This window comes from Notothenia rossii, assembly GCF_949606895.1.
Source record: "Notothenia rossii genome assembly, chromosome: 3".
Lineage (NCBI taxonomy): Eukaryota > Metazoa > Chordata > Actinopteri > Perciformes > Nototheniidae > Notothenia > Notothenia rossii.
In genome coordinates this window covers 68,259,550-68,277,092 of record NC_136901.1, presented here as the reverse complement: position 1 = coordinate 68,277,092, position 17,543 = coordinate 68,259,550, and the positions used below count along the sequence as shown (strand labels likewise).

Below are 17,543 nucleotides of genomic sequence, written 5' to 3'. Positions count from 1 at the left end.
ATATATGCATGTAAATGTGCTAGTGGTATATGTGAGGTATTGGAACAGGAGCCTTTGTTGCAAGCCAGCTCTCTCCCCCATGAGCTTTTTCTCTCTTGGCTGATACATTTGTACTGTAGATATTTCCCAACATCAACATTTGGCACCTGGTTTCTCTTATGACTTCAGCAGCTGTAGATCTTTTGTTCTCCCACTCTGCGGCCAACGATCCACACCCACAAAAAGGGCCCTAAATCATCGCAAAAAATACAGCTTTGGAGCCTGACCGCTTTATTTAAAAAAAATAAAAAAAGAGGCAACATTCCTTCATGCAATGACCGGTTCTTTTGGTATTCTGGACTTCTGACATGGAAAACGGTTTGCTCCACTAAATCATTAGCAGCAGAATGGGAGTCTCTTTGTTCTTCATCCTGTCGTTGCTTTATCCCCTTGTGTTTTCATCTCCACAGAGACACACAGGAAGACCCATTTCCCCAGTTTCCCTCTTTTCCAAAACACGACATGACTGTCTGCCTTTTAATATCTGGAAATCCAGATTTGGATTAACGTAGGGGATGAAACGAGAGAGAGGGAGGGGAATTGAGTGAGAGAAAGAGGAGATAGAGTGAGAAGCTTTCAGATTAAATAAAAAAGCTGGCAGCGTGTCCTTGTTGTGGAGAAGGGTTATGGGGCTTGAGAAACGTGGCTGGCAGTCATCTTTTTTCTGAGTGAACGCTGACATGATAAATGTAAATACAGTGATATGACACGAGGGATAAAAGGACAAACACAAACCCAGTCTGCAGATTCACTGCGCATTTATTAAATGGACTCAACAGTTGTTTCATGAGTGGATTTCCTTCTTGAAAAGTGCTTAAAAGATGGATGCACATGAGGAAATGTGGTAAATATTTGACATGGTTAATCGGATTATGAGTTCCCATCGCTATAGTAAAAGCCTTGAATGATATGACGTCTTAAATGGCCTGAATACAAACAGCATATGTAGTGATCATCTCTTTATAAATCCTGCTCTCTTTGGGTTGTTTACATAGACGGAAGCCTCGAAGGTCCATTTCATTATCCTGCCATCATCAGTAATGCTCAGCCAGCCTTAAGGAATAGTTCATTTAGATGACAGAAGTAAGTTAACACAGAGAAGATTTGCTCTCCCTGAGTGGATATAAAATTCATAGCATGACGCTCTCCCTTAGTCACATTATTCAAGCGCCTTTGAGCTCGGTCTTCAAAGAGCTCCTTTTTGTATAACTTTGCCCTGGAAACGTACAAATTGAAAGAAAAGAAGAAATTGGGCGGAAAATGGCAGGATGAGGTTAGCAATTGTGGCAGTGTCTGGGCCATTCAAAGCTGTGAAATGTTGCACCTTTAAGACTGGAAACGGGCCTCGTTCACCTCACTGTCTTTGAATGTTCCCCCTTACAAGAGACATGGTCCCTGCGCAGACTTTTCATAAATCATAAGACTCACTTAGCCTTGAGTGTTCACTCACATTAACGTCCAACGTAAATTCCAAATCGCTCTGTAGCTGCGCTCGGCTCGGCTTGGCTTCCTCGTATATATTTCAGTGTCCGGTTCACTCAAAGTCCTGTTGAGTCTACAAGCTGGGGGAATTTGCCAAAGAGCTCCTGTCACAATGTTATCACAATCATTCTCGCGGGTTATCACGTACTCCGGCCACACTAACAAAATGTTGTGGTTCGCCGTGTAATTTAGGGGCCGAGAACGATCTGATAATGTAACATAATATTAGCGCAATTCATTATTTAGCTTTCTTCAATTTCGCCCAAGTACCAAGCTGAAATCCCAGAGGGCAACAAAATGTCAACGTTAATAATACTAAGGAATGACAAGGCATGAATCAAACAGATGAGCCTTTCCGTAGTTCCGGAGCCGTATTTCAACACGGCTTGATACAACAACAGTTTGTAGCGTGTAGGACCAATCTGAAAATCATGCCATGGAGGGTATGTTTGTTAGCAAATCCCCCCCAGTCCAAAGCTCCCTCTTATTGTGTCATCATTAGATAAGCACCCTCTCCCAGACTATCATCATAATGAGGGTGCCATCTGAAGCAATCACCCAGGGAGATGGTCATTGAGTTAAGAGGGAGGGAAGGGGAGGGGCAAAGTCAGATAGAGCAGATAAAAAATGAAACGAAGTGAGTGGAAAAACAGGGAGGGAAAGAAAGAGAGAGAGAGAGAGAGAGAGAGAGATGGATAATGTGAGGAAGAGAAACAAAAGCATTTCAGAGGAAGGGAGTGAGTTGAAACAGCAGACTAAGCGGAGATGGAGATCATTTGGGGAATTCCAAAATTAGAGCTGCCATCGCACAGACAGACGCACCCACACACACACACACACACACACACACACACACACACACACACACACACACACACACACACACACACACACACACACACACACACACACACACACACACACACACATATATACAACCGCCTTGAGCCAGCCGCTTGGTGTTAAGGTCAGAGTCGCACTCTGTCTCCCTAGGTCATTATCATGGGTCCCAAAATAGACAGCCAATTGTGTCACAGTGCCTGAAGTGAATGTGACATTGAAAAAACCAACCCTTGACCCTGATCTACACGCACAAGTCCGAGCAGTATGCACACTTTAAAGGGTACATATTGTGCTTATCTTCAGGGTCTTTTTTTTTATCGAGGCTACTACTAAAATATGTTTACATGCTTCAACATTAAAAAAAGGCTGTATTTTTCTCATTCTGTCTGTTTTAATAAACCTATATTCACCCTCTAGCTTTTAACACTCCGTTTTAGCACCTGTCTCTTTAAGACCACCTCGTGAAAATGGCCCAGTCTGCTTCGATTAGCTCAAGAAAAATAGTTTGGGCTTTTTTGCCTTTTAATAAAAAGATAACTTTAGTTCATTTAGATGTTCACTCTACTAGGTAAGCTACCGTGCTGCAAGGGATGTAGCATTATCTAATAGTCCTGCATGTGACATAGGAAGGGGAGCCAAAAATGACTTGTTGAATCCTGTTTTCTGTCTGAGGCAGCCCACAAAAAACTCACCGGGTCGTCCTTATTTAATTAATTATGTGGTTTGCATTTCAGGTACCCAAATGTATAAGGATTAGCACTGAAACAAGGTATTTCTTCACAATATGTCCCCTTTAAAACAAATGGAGGGAAGCGGACAAACACACAATCAAATGTGTAAATGGACACACACACACTCACAGACACACACACACACACAAACATTAAGGGAGGCATTTAGCTCTCAGCGCTAACAGCAAGTAATGACACATGTGGCTCTGAGGGAGTAAGCTGCTCGAGGACTTGGCAAGAAGTTGGAACTTTTGCTGGCATGTCTCACTGTTCAAGTATGCACAGACGGAAAACACACACACACACTCACAGGTCTGACCATGTTGCTCCTCTCCACCTCGGCGCCCACCCTCCCTCAGTAGACTCTAATGTTGTTCCATTCATTTGACTTCACTTTATTGTGTTAATGAGAGTTACCGGTGAGAGGAGCTGGCGGTTGATTGAGGGTGAGAACGGCTAATCACTGGAACAGCTAATCAGTGCTTGTCGTAAATATTGATTAGTTCTGTGCGTTATGGACGTGCTCATTAACCAGTGTGTCATCTTCTCTCCTCTTTCTCCCCTTCTTCTCGGCTCTCCTTTACTCTCCATCACCTCCCCCCCCTCCTCCTTGTCCTTCACCCACCTCTTCTTTCTCTGCAATCACCTTCTTTTCTGCAGCAACCTCCAACGGTACCGTGGAGGGCCTGGAAAACCGGGAGGGAGGCGCGTGCAAGAGTCGAGCCATGAAAATCGTCATGAAAGTCGGGCAAGGTAAATGTGTGCTCACCTCACATGTAGAACACACCACAGAGCCGCTGCCTTAAAGCAATGTTTCACTTTGGTGTGACATTTCCATTTATCGCCATGTGAGCCGAGCTTGACTTTGTCTGCCACCGGCCTCCGATACAACCTGCTCTCAAAAACTGCAAAGTTGTGTGATAAAAGACATTTGCCAACAGTGTTCTTTTTTTTCTAATGAAATACCCTAAGGCTTAGTGATACTTTAATACGACCATTATTGACTTTTAGTGGTGTTTCATCTTTATGATATGTTAATTGTCTTAAAAATGTTTATTTTTGGTGTCCAAATTAATGCTTTCAGGCCAAATCCAATTAACAACACATATTCATAGCATAGCAAAAGAATGCTGTTTGTTTGAGTTAACGTCAGTTTTATAATTTAATAGGGATTTTGCATACATTTGCATTTAATATGCATAAGTAAAAGTAATATATTTAATATTTAATGTGAAAGATATTCTTGTTGGTAAAGATTTCAGTCATATTGCACAGCTCTACCGTTTACAACCGTTTTAAAATATAGCAGTAAAATAATAGTACATGGTACACTTATGTAACTCTATGTAGCATTTATAAACATATAAAACACTTTCATGTCAATGCAAGCAAATATAAGAACATTCTAGTTGCTTTTTTTGTATATTTTTATAGGGTTTAAACTTCCCCCACAAACAATCCATAACCTGTTCATGAATAGACAATGAATGATTGATCACATGAAATAACAGAGGTGCAATTATATTTAATTATATATGATTGCACAGTTTGGCACATGCCTTCAGGAATTAAGTTCGCTCTGCGTTTGCAAGGGTAAAGAAAAGTATTTATGAATAACCCAAATATTGTACTCAACCATGTTTCTTTATTTAAATGATACAGTTTATATAAAACATAATCTTAATATTTCACATTCATAACATTTTATAGAAATATTGTTGATATAGTTATAATGTATAATTATAACTGTCATTTAATAGCTGTCCACTTACTGATGCTTCACAGGAGGACCTACAGTTGGTCACAAAATGTTATAAGTAGTGTTTAAGCACACAACTACATTATTAGGCTACGTTATAAACCTTTTATTATTGTGATTAAACTGTTTAAAAATGCTAAATATTGGGGTTTAAATTTATTTAAAATAATAACAGTTTAAATCTCTTTCAAATCAGCAGCTATTTAGTTAGTCAAGATGTATGGTTAAATATATACTGTGAAACAACGTTTCCCATTTATTATACTAAGATAATTATTGCTGTAATATCTCTGCTGGTATGTGGCCATTGAAGGCAACATTGGAAATCAATAAGCAGGACTTCCTCATAGACCGCAGCATTGGATTTAAAGGATTTTAGCTTCAGTGTGATGCAGTACCCTGCTAAGTCGGGTATTTAGCAAAGTATAAATCTGCCATCTGGTTACTCTGTCTATTCCGAGTTTCTCAGTTGAATTCCCAGTAAAACAATACACAATGTATCGATATCAAGCTGTACAATTACATTTACTTTGACACATAATCATATCCATATTGCCCATCTCAATTGTTCAAGTGCAGTAGTTTTAAATAAATATTTTGATTCACACACACAGTTGTCCACATAGTGAGAACACCAAGGAATAACAAAGAAATAAGTAATGACACCACTTTAGATTGCAAAAGAGCCTCTGATATTTCTCAGCTGTTTTTCTACCGGATTCCCATAAAGTAATCACAGAGTGAAAATGTGTTTGAAATTGGTATGTAAGTGCATAGTCGGAGTAAAATGCTTGAAGTCAACAAGAGGGCTTTGTTTAGATATCCTTGGACACAACATTTGGTTCACATCACACGTTTCACTTTTTAGACACAGTTTTATTCAGTATGTGGACGTCTATATCCTGAATCTGACAGGACACAGTACACAGATATGTTACTCTCTAAACATTCCCCCCATCCTCAGTGGGGTTGTTTTGACCGAATAAGACACTAACCGCCATATGAGAGGAACATCTGCCCTCCACAATGATCTAACTGCAGCTAAAAAGATGCTTCTCAACAAGTCTGACATAAACTTGCTGAGAAATGTGTGTGTTTCTGCAAATGTGTGTGTAGATATTTGAATATTGGCTAGTTGGATGACAGCAGTGCGTCCTGGCAGTCTGTGTGAGAAGAGAAGCTAACAAGCTGCTGATGCTAGCAAGGTCTGAGTCGCTAAAAATTTTGCAGATACAGAGAAATATACCCACAACCGCCACGGAAAAACAGACAAGCGTTGCATTATCTTTCCATGTAGGTCAATTTGAGCATCCCACAGTGCCGGATTGCAACACCATCGCTAAATGACAACACGCCTGCATGAAGCCAGGCAACACAGCCTTTTTGCACTAAACTATTAACTGAGAGAAAGTAAATCCCTGAACTCGCATTAATGAAAGTTGAAAGGGAATGTCTGATTCGATGAAAGTTCTAGGAAACTTCCCCTCATCTCGAATCCTTTTCCTCGACTTCGCCAGAGCCAAGCGCTAATTTCCCAAAACGGTCCGAACAAGCTGTCACTCACAGACGATGTGTCCTAAAAACCCTGTTAGAAAAAGACGATGCTGGCCCAGCTGTTACTACTTTAAACATCTATTTCTGTGATGGAATCTTTGATTCGATAAATGCCCATCTAACCCAGGAACTATTAGAGGAAAGGACGTGGGAAATTAGAGCGACGACAGGAACTTTGATTTAGCTTTGTTCTACTTCTAAGTGAGTTTTTCCCTGAAAAGTTAGAATTAGAGCTGCCGCTGACAATTATTTAATTCAGTCAGATCAGTTAATTGACAAATCCATGAATTGAAAATACTAGTTTGCTCAATGTCATTTCTTAAAGCCCAAATGATTGTTACTGAGTTCGGACCTTAAGTACAATTGTAAGGTACTTGTACCTTTCACATTTATCAGACAACTATCGGTATTACTTACTTAAAAAAAATATTGCATAAAAAAACATATAATTATCCTGTGAATTACAATGTATAGTTGCACATTAAATAACGTACCAGTATTTAACATAAACATTGAAAATATCTAAAATAAAATTAGCTCCACCTTGAGCAACTATATAGCTAAAAATGCTACTTATACATTATTGAATCAGTCGTTAAAATAAAAGTAAACTCTAATAAACAATTACAGGGACCATTTCTCTACAATAAGGACCCTTACCTTTCAAACTTCAACAACTTTGAAACAGAAAACATTTTGCTGGTAATATATATGCATAGTTTGAACTATAACGCAGGACTTTAACTTGTAACAGAGAATTCTCACAGCTTGGTATCGCTTCTTTCGCCTAAGTAATGGATCTAATTTCTTAACCATTGGATGACAATCAGTGAACCATCTGACAAAGGAGAGCATTGATTCCTAATGACCCAACTAACCATTCAATTGTCAAAATAAGCAGCCTGTGAAAAGTAGTTTTTTGCTTAAAGGATTAATAGATTTATTGACCAAATGGTTTGCGGAAAATCAATAACCCCAATTACAATGTATACGTTTGGGTAATTAATCAAACGTCTTTTAGCTTCTGACAAGTGGAAACTGTTGCTTTCCCTTTATGCTTTTTGTTCATACTACATCAGTATTTGCGGCCCTATAGACTCTACCTTCTGCCGCCACGCTTGATGTTGTTTCACTTAACAAAAAATAAAATGGGGCTCTTCTTGGCCCTGACCTCAGGTGCTATTGTGTTTAAGCCACATTTCCTCTGCAGCTGAATGCCAACACTTCCTGCAGCCAAGTGCGATTCCCCATACTGTGTGTCCACTCGAGCACCTTTGCACTCTGCTCTATGGATTATATTTCAGTGACTCATCCTGCATTCTTTGCGTTGTGCTTTCTTGCAGCGACACTCCCCTGCTTTATCAAGATGAATCATCGGTTTGTGGGAAATTATGCGCCCTTACACGTCAATATCTAATTGTACTTTAAACGGCTCCTGTTCCGTCTTTTGTCTTTATAAAAAATGTAAAAAGTGGAAAGGAAGTGAAATTGATTGCAGGGGAAACACAGGGGGAGCCCATATTTTATACATCCATCTCTGTTCAGCCCTCTCTTTCTCCTCCAGCACATCATGTCACCGTGCTCATTAGAAATATGTTGACTCAACGCCTCATCTCTCCCTCTAACTGTCTCGCTCTCTACTGTAGCTCCATCATTGTCTCCCTCACTCTCCCCCCTCCTCCTCGTCCTCCCTCCTTCTGGCGGGCTGGCAGTTCTGAGGTAGTTGCTGTCTGCATAGCTAAGGGAAATGTCAGCAGTACACACAGAAAAATGGGTCAGAACATTAGAACGCTCCCTGCACATGCTCAGTGTTGGGTTGACACACCGTGTTGGGGCTATGTGCGAATGAATCAGATCACTGTGTATCCGCTGCCGTACGTGAATGTTCCCACTTCTCACTCCTGTCTCTTCTCATTAATTATTGACGGGGCACAACAGCTCTCGGCTAGGTTCACTACTGCTGCAATCAGAACGGAGCAATGCGGTGGTCTGGACATGGAGAAGATAGAGGAGGAGGGGATATTGTTAATAGTGAGGTTATGTTCCTCTTGAAACAAAGAAAGATATTTCCGCTTCATTTATGCCCCTCTTTGACTTATTTCCATATTATTTTTCATATCTTCCAGACATCTCACACAGAATCATTTCCCTACCGACTCGAGCTGAAACTGAGGTGGAAATATAAGATAGACTGACAGGCCCTCTCCACTCTCACACACAGATGCACGGCCACACAAAGTTGCCACGAGGGACTCAAATGTAAATTGCCTCCCCACACGCCCTCCTCTCTATTTCACACACACACCCCTCAGAGCGGGCCTTGGGGCAGATGCAGATAAGGCCTGATGGAGCAGCAGCATCTGATAGTGTGCTGTGGAATCCATCTGACCGGCTTCAGTAATAGTTTATAAGCGCTCCCCGTCTGCCGGCCCTGCCCTCGTAAAAGACACACCGCGGACCAACCGGTGTTTACCGCACAAAGACTTCAAAGTGTGTGTGCTAAAATCACAACAGACAGACAGATAAACTGTCTGTTTCCTTAGCTTTCCCCTCAGAGCTTATACAACCCCCTCCTCGCCTCATCCCTATCTCTTCCCGTCCTGCTATTCTCTCCTTTTCAAAAGTGTGCTTCTTTGTGGCAGAGTTAAATCCAGAGCAATAAATAAGACATATTATGGCCTTTTAACGTGATGAATAATGTAAAACAATAAAAAGTTAATATATAACTGCTTTACCCTCATTCTGCCATGCCTAAGTGTATTGTAAGTATATGTGTGTGCACTGGCGTGTGTGTGTTATACGCTCTCATGAATGTGTCAGCGTTGGAAATGCCTGTCTGAGTGTTTGCTGAAGGAGCTGCTGATGTAGATGTGAGCTCATTTTTTACGACAGGACAGGGATACTGGCGTGTTTCGCAGACGTTCGCTGACTTGTCCTTCCTTTTTCTGCTTTCATCTTCACTTCTGAGACAAATTCAACACATGCAAAGACAGCCTTCTCTGTGCATGAAAGATATATGGAAAGATAGTAAGGAAGAATCCTTGCAGATGCAGAGGAACAAGTCATTGTGATTCAGCGCATGTAGCTCGCCAAGGCTGAGTTTCTGTGTGTTTTCTGTTTCCCACAGTCCCGAACGCAAACCCTGCAGCGCCGGAGGTTCCAGAAGACAACGCCATCCCGGAGTCCAGTCCCAGTCCAGCCGACAAGGGACGAGTCGGCCCTGAGATGCCAGGAAACTCTGGTGAGCAGAGTGACACAGCAGCATTAAACCCAGAAACTGCAGCTTCAGATTCTTTAATGCCTACTAGTTTCAAGAGTGCAAATAGTTTAGCAAAATAAAGGTTTTTGAAGTGTAAAAAGAAGAATATTCACAGCCTCGAGGCTTATTCTAATAATTCATCACAATTAGCCTGAAAAGAGAAAATAAAAATCATGTTTGAGTCTCCAAAAGTAAGCATTCTCTCTCATGGCTTTTTCACGCCGCAGGCATTCCTTTGATATCTGGGGGTCAACTTGCAAGAAAGATGTTAAACCAATGTAATACAGAGGGAAATTATACTCCCAAAATGCAGCTCACAATAAGAAGACATTTCCCGAAACAAATACAGCTCACCAAAGGTTACTTTCTTATTCACACTGTAAGCACGTGCTGCGCCCAAGGAGACTCAAAGACATTCCCCGTTATTATATATCTTCCTAAAACTTATTAGAAATGCAGAAAAATTAAGATTAAAGCGAAGATAATTGAAAGAGTCACTGGCGCCCCCTTGGAGGCTCTGGGCCTTCCTTGTTTCCTGTTTTCACCGGCACCTTTCATAACTTCCTTCCACAGAAGGGACCACTTCTCAACTTTTTGACTTACTCCACAACTTTTGCACGCCACAAAACCTCCCCCAAGTACAGCCTGTCCCAATGTGATAAGCTCCCCTCATTTAATAATTGCTTATTTGACATTAGTTGCGCTATAAAAAGATTGCCTAATGTCATTTTTTCGCCATACCCGGGCTTTTACCTGTCTACCATTGTTAGATCAGGGATTATGTCAAGTGAATAAGTGGAGGGTGGAATGAAGGACGTGTCAGTGTGGTTGAGGGGCTGATATTTCAGGAATGAAATGTCTGACAGCCTTGCTCCGGATCTCTCCGTGCAGCGCACAGAATGTACGAAATTCCTCGCGCCTCTGATTTCATAGATAAGCGTGGAATCGGTAGCTCTGTGATGTCATTTGGTCGTGATAAGGCCCAGTTATGCCCTCCTCAATAAATGGTTAAGTGCGGAGTGGTCAGCCCAGTGAGGAGACACAGTCATTAGTGGGGATGGTAGTCTCCAGAGGTATGAGGCTTTTGTGTGCCTGTTGGGGGGGGGGGGGGATCATGGACAGTAAAGAGGTGGTGGGAGGAGGTGAGTGCTGCTCTTTGGCAGCAGCTGCATGCATACATGGAAAACAGATTTGGTTCTTCTCGGATTTCAGTCACTAGAGGAGCCAGTCAAAGCCCCTCCCCTTCTCCTCCCCAAATCATCCTGAACCCCTTAGACAAAAAGGATAAAATAAAATCAGATGTTAAGATATGTATTCCCCCTTTTTTTTTATCATATCTCACTTGGCATTTTCCATACAAATCTTGGCTTGTGCATTTTGCCTAGGCTGGATCTTATCAGAGCGGAGATCTTTGTCATGTTGAGTGATGTCTGCAGATTTCATTAGGAGTCTATTTTGAATAAGCTAATTCAATTAGATTACATCAATGGGGCCGTTATGTCATGTAGAGCAAACAACAAACAGGGATATGATCACAGTTGATTTAGGCACAGAGCAGTAAGATCCGAACATGACAACGCTGGCTCACTGAAAATTATATTACTGCTGCGATTGTTCGGAAGTCTCTTAGGGACTGTATGAAAATGATTGGGGTGGGGAGGGGTGCTGACTCTTATTCCCTACCCCTTCTGTTACAGAGAAACTGCATTATCTCAGAATAATATATTTAGTGCAAACTTAACACAATTATGAAAACCAAGCTTTTGAAAAACAAGCTGCTAAATAAACTGTTTTTCTAGCCTCAAAATATTTGAGCATGGAACAGCTCCATGCTGGGGGGCTTGTGCACTGCCATAGTTTCACCCCGCCCCCAGTCTTCTGCGTTGGTCAAAATGCACCTTTATGGCCCACATGGAAGCCATCTTTTTTGATGTGCCTATTTGGTCTATCTCTTTTTATATAATAAATCTCACAGATATGAAATAAAACTAAAAGGGCACTCAGAGAGCCCAGACCCCGCCAAGGCTGTCTCCATAAGTGAAAAATAATGTGTATCCACCTTGTGTTTTTGATCTGCTCCAAAATGTAATGGGTTCTTCCTTGGCCCGTGCTACACTGTTCCACTGTGTTTCATGAACATCGGGCCATTAGTTTTTCCGTGATACTGCTGACAAACAGACAAACCGCTGAAATGACCAGAAGAAAAACTCTTTGGCGGGGGTCATAAATATGGGGTAAATAAAAAATAATAAAAAAAACCTTCCGTTGTCCTCCAAAATAAGTATGGCTGCCCTTCCTTCAGCAAAAATAAAATAACGATACCTTTCCTGACCCCCCTAGTAATGCATGTGCAGTCCCTAAGCCCCTTTCTTTTTGTCTCTCTCTTTAGACACCATGAATCAGGACCAGTCCGGTTCTTCGGGCAACTCGGACAGCTTCCTCAGCTCCAAAGTGGCCTTGTTCTCCACCATCGGGGGCGGCTGCATCATCTTCCTCCTGCTCATCCTCCTCCTCATCATCTTGCTAATCAAGATGCGCAAGCGCTCCAGGAAAAACGCCCACTCGCAGCCCCGCCCCTCGGCGCTGTCCCTCAGCACGCTGTCCAATCCCAAGATGCCCGGGGGCACGGCTGGCACGGAACCAAGTGACATCATCATTCCGCTGCGGACAGAGAACAACTACTGCCCTCACTACGAGAAGGTGAGCGGCGACTATGGCCACCCCGTCTACATCGTCCAGGAGATGCCGCCGCAGAGCCCCGCCAACATCTACTACAAAGTCTGACGAGCTCCGCACAGCCAGCCACACAGCCGGGAGGGAGAATGAGAGGAGCGCTTGATTTATGTTCTCGGGAAGAACACTTTCCTTCGCATTTTGGGGACTTGATGCTTCTTCAAGCCTGTGTTATTTCTACCACCTGCTGCACAAATCTGGAGAGACACGCACTGACATGGGGTCACGAGCTGACTGCTGAGAAAGGTTTATTCCGTTTGTTTTGGGGTGTCTGACAATCCCCACCTGCCCCTCATCCTCCCCCTCACCACCTTACTACCTTCTATATCTCCCCACTGTGCTCCAACAAGGGGGGGAGGCGGGGCTGGAGCGAACCAACAGATGGGACTCCAGCTTCCTGGTCCGCTGTCCCCTTTAACGGGCAGGATATAACTTATCTCAGTTCCCTGAAGTACAGAATGTGCAACACCCAATTAAACACACCACGGCAGCACACTAGCCAGAAACAGGCAGACAAAGGCCCCAAAAGCCACTCAGCCTGCAGTTCATGTGCAAGCGTTAATAAAACGTGTGTGTTTGTGTCTGCGTGCATGTGTGTTAGTAGTCCGGGCTCCGTGCTGGGCCAGGAAACTCTCCAGATAGCTCAGGTATCAGACATAGTGTGTGAAATAACGTGTTTCCTCTCCCTTCGCACCTCTGATGTTTGCCTTACTTACTATTTTTGATGGAGGATTTCCTTGAAAACCCTGATTCAGTTCACAAAGCAGTTGTATTTTGTTAGACTTTTCCTACAAGTGCACAATGTATAGAGTTGAATAGATCATCATTATAACTCCATCTTATCACAACCACCACCCACGTCATCCATCGAGTCATCCAATATTTTTTCCCAAGAATACACCCTGACCTGGACTGTTGACGTTGAGGTGTGTATGTGTGTGTATATCCTGGAAGAACTCCCTTCTCCGCTGGTCTGATATCAGCTTTATCATTACTCTGGTATTTATGACCTACTTTTGTGTATTTAAAGGTGTGTCCTCCACGTGTGTCTGTGTGTGGGTCCGGGCATGTCCAGACCAGTCCTGTATCTGGGCAGAATTACTGGCTTAGAGGAAGAACACTAAGTTACTGTATCGTAAAAGTTCAAAAACAGACAGACAGACAGACATGCTGACAGACAGACAATCCTGAGATCTTATAAAACCCTGCCGCCCTGTCAGTGCTCCAGTTGGCACCCATCGAAGGTGTTTTTGAACTTTAGGGTAGATGTGTATCGAGACAGCAGGCAGGTTGATATTTGTTTGTTCTGTCTTCTGATGCTCCGTTGTAACATCAAACGGTTAGATTGGTGCCTGCTGCTGCCTGGGCGGGGTGGGCGTAGATGGCACTGATTGGCTGGCCTACATAGGTAGGACGCCCTATGAGTTGGATAGCGAGCTACGGCCGAACATTGGGATACAGTATTGCGAGAGGCCAATTGGCTGCCATCTGTAGATGAGTCAGTGGTGTTGCCAGCGTGTGAGTAATCTATGTGCCATCTCTATGCCCACACTCACCAGCCCGGGGAAAAGAGAGGAGAAAATGTTCCTGTGACTTGGCTATAACCTGAGAGGAAGATGGCAGTGCAGATGGGGATAAGGGGTGGGGGTAGTGATGGTGGAAGGGTGGGTAGAGGTATTTTAGCATTCATTTTTTCCATCCTCTCCCCAGTTGTGCCGTGAATAAAAATGCTGTGCAGAATGTTCCTCAGTCAAGGTGTAGAGCCGGCGAGGACACTGCAGCTCAGCTATCTCACAGCCCAGGGCAGCGGCACCGAGACAGGATTTACTGCGGCTGGATGTGTGCAAAACCGAAGCTTGCTTTAGGTGGCGGTGGAACCTGTCTATGTGCACATGTAGATGCTTTCTACGAGCTCATTTTTGCTTATAATTGCAGTTTTTCTGCATATGTGTTTGTGTGTATGAATGCATCTGTGGTGTAGCAGCCCAGCAGATTTGTTTTTTGGGGACTGGAACTCCTAACTGTGGCTGTCAGAGTACGGAGCGCCGCAGTCCCCGTTAATGATGTGTGAGAGGAGAGGGGAGCAGATAAGGACAGCTATTCCTCAGCACGCACGCTCGAGCTGACGTTTGACGCACATGTGCAATCACACGCACAGACAGGCCGGGACTGACGGGTCCAGGTTTATCTCCAGTCAAACGGTCAGGCTGCCTGGTGAATGTTTATTCCCCAGCAGAGACACCAATCACCCGCTGCCACATACTGTTGCCATCCACGGATATACACTGCTGAGTTAAAAGGCAGCCCTGCTTGAAGACTCCGGGAAGACTCCAGTGGCTTTTGCGTGTCGTTAACCTCGGAGTTAACAGCCTAAACAGCTGCTCGTGCTTTTGTGGTCCTGTGTTTTAAGTCAGCATGCAGCCCTCAGCGGCCCTCTGTGAAACACATTTAACTCAAATATTTTTGTTTCGGATCGGTGCGCATCCATTCACCTACACCAGCCAAGGGAGTCATTACCAAATTACCACCATATTTCATTTTTATTCATACTAGTGACCACTCAATGTTATTCAATTTGTTTTGGGGAGAAAAAAAAAAGGGATAAATGAGACAACAGAGAAATGTAAATATATGGATAGAGCCCAATTTAAGATGTAATTTCACCTGAACACTGCTCATAAGAAGAATTTAAGATTAGATTTTTGTAATGGAGGATGTTTGTAAATAGTTGTCTTTTTAAAGTGTGTTTTGTATGAATCCTTGCATTTTTGTCTCTGTTTGCAATATGTTTTTATTTTCTTTTAGAGTTAAACTGAATATTGCAACGGACACAAGCTGTTTTTTTGCAGCGTCCAGTATTGTCAAAAAAGTCTTTGTTACCACACGTGTTAAAGATAAAAAAAAAAGAACTGGTGTTCAGAGATTTAACATCACCATTCAACAGAATTCTAGTTGCTGTAGAGAAACTGTTCAGGACTGAAGCTTTGTCACGGAGTAGCTTTGAAATGGATAGGTCATTTAAACTATGGATGATAAGGCCCTTTCCCTGTTGGAGACAGCACTTAACTCTGCATATGAAGACTGTGTTATTCCACTGCCTTTGAGTTCCCTACACCTTCCACTCCATTATTAGATGTAACAAAACATTTTGGTCCAGAAAGATTAATCTTTTCTAATTTTTAATAAGTCTATCGGGCTTGACGGAGAGAGACGTAGAGCGAAGGGGAGAGAGGAAGGAGAAAAGAGGCCACGTATGAGAGTGTGACCGTTCTGCGCTCACCATAAATCATCCGCTTTACTCCACTCATTATCTCCCAGGCGGCCCTTTGTTTTAAAGTTGCTCTCTCCCTCCTTTCCTAATTTAGCACAAGGATGTTGGTCGCTCATGGTATGAGCCTCTCACTGTAGGTTGATTTTGCCTATTGTTCAAAGCCACAGTATTATTTTTCAATGTGCATGTGTAAGCAGAACCTGTTGAATTTATTTCCCTTTTCTTTGAATCATAACTGTCAAGTTTTGTTATTTTATTTTCTTGCCATTCACTTCTTTCGCCGCTTCTCAGCGTAACATATTGGCACCAGCTACAATCGAAATACTGTTCCACCAGTTTGGAAACTACCGCATATTGATAAATAAAATTTTTCCCATGGAACTTGTTCTGGAGAGATGTTCTTTCGTTCTTACTTCTTTGTGTTTCCTTCAAGCTTAACAAATGTGGGTAAAATATTTCATTTGCCAACTCACTGACCACCCTGGTTCTTGGTGGGAGCTTAAACCAGCCGCCCACGCTCACTGCACTTCCTCACTGCACTTCCTCACGGCACACACAATCCCCCCCCCCCCAAACCCTCACCTCAGGGGTCAGTGCTGCACAGATGGGTTTGTTCTGATACATTAGTCAGATTGAAATCACAAGCAGGCTTCATAAATTCATATTGGGGGAATATTGACACGCCTTTTTGCATAGTAACTAATACCCGTATCAACCCGCTCTGCCCTGGTGTCCTCCAGAATTACATTTCTTCATACATGATTAAATCTGATTGGCTGCAGTCGACATTTCCATTGCGTTTGTCTGAAATTACAGTCTGCATTTAGCCGGCTGAGGAACAATCTCAAAGTCCTCGGTGAAAGCAGAGATGGCATGAAATGTTATTAAAGTGATCGGCATTTTCTCTTGACAAACACATCAGTGTTTGTGGGTATGGCTTTCGTGTGGCTGATGATGTGAGCAGAGACAGAGTGGGCGAGTGAACAGACTGATGGCAGGAGAGAGAAAGTAAGGCAAATGAGAGACATAGTGCGCCTGTGGCTTGACTGTCCCCCCCCCCCCCCCCCCCCCTCTCCCTCACTCACACCCCATCCTCACTGATTCTCTCTCTGCGCCTTGGGGCAGGTACGTTCATCTGGTTTCCTGGCTCCGTCCCGAGACGCCCCCATAGATCCACGTTACTGTAGGTTTATTAAAACCTTCCCCCCACTAAGCTTCTGAGTGTGACTGCATGTTTCACTGTGAATGTCTGTCTGTGAGAGAGAGCCTGTTTGTGTGTCTGTGTCTCTAATTTGCCAAAGGGCTCTACTGTTGTTCTGCAACAGTCAACATCACAGAAATAAGGAAATAGTACTGTTACAGCATGAACTGCAGCATGTTTTACTTTTAACTCTTCATGTTTTAATAAATGCGTCATCTCTATAATTATTCTAATAATATATAGCTTGATATTCATGTCTAGTAGTTGATGCAACAGGTCAACATGCTAATATGTTGTATATATATTTGCTGCATCATCCTTAGCTCCTTACAACATCATTCAAGGGTTGTCTTTTCAAAGCAAATCTCTTTGTTTCAGAGTGCAATAAACCACCACTGTGGTAGATATGGACAGCTGTACTCATACATTTGTTACGATACCATTACTTATGACCAACAACTCCGCTAAATGGCCACAAATCAAGCAACTGCGAAAACTCGAGACATAGAAATTTGGCTAACATTACTAACCTGGTTCCGTTGCCTTCAGGCCTGCTTTGCTTCTAATGAGGCATGCAACAAACCCTTCCCCAGGCCTGAAAGCATCCTTCCAGCACTCCAAAGATACTGTGCCAACTATAAAACTGCTCCAGTGCTGCAAATTCTCTGTCT

The 17,543-nt window shown here is 42.9% G+C and overlaps 1 protein-coding gene across 1 annotated transcript in view; it reads left to right on the top strand.

Annotated features, from left to right (window-relative positions):
• efnb1 (ephrin-B1) overlaps positions 1 to 16,052 on the top strand; it is a 59,548-nt gene extending 43,496 nt beyond the window's left edge. The window contains exons 3-5 of the mRNA XM_079672796.1: positions 3,756 to 3,848; positions 9,536 to 9,649; positions 12,057 to 16,052. Of these exons, the coding sequence (XP_079528922.1) occupies positions 3,756 to 3,848; positions 9,536 to 9,649; positions 12,057 to 12,451 (602 nt within the window). The 3' untranslated portion in view covers positions 12,452 to 16,052. The remainder of the gene's footprint in view (positions 1 to 3,755; positions 3,849 to 9,535; positions 9,650 to 12,056) is intronic.
• The last annotated feature ends 1,491 nt before the right edge of the window (positions 16,053 to 17,543 follow it).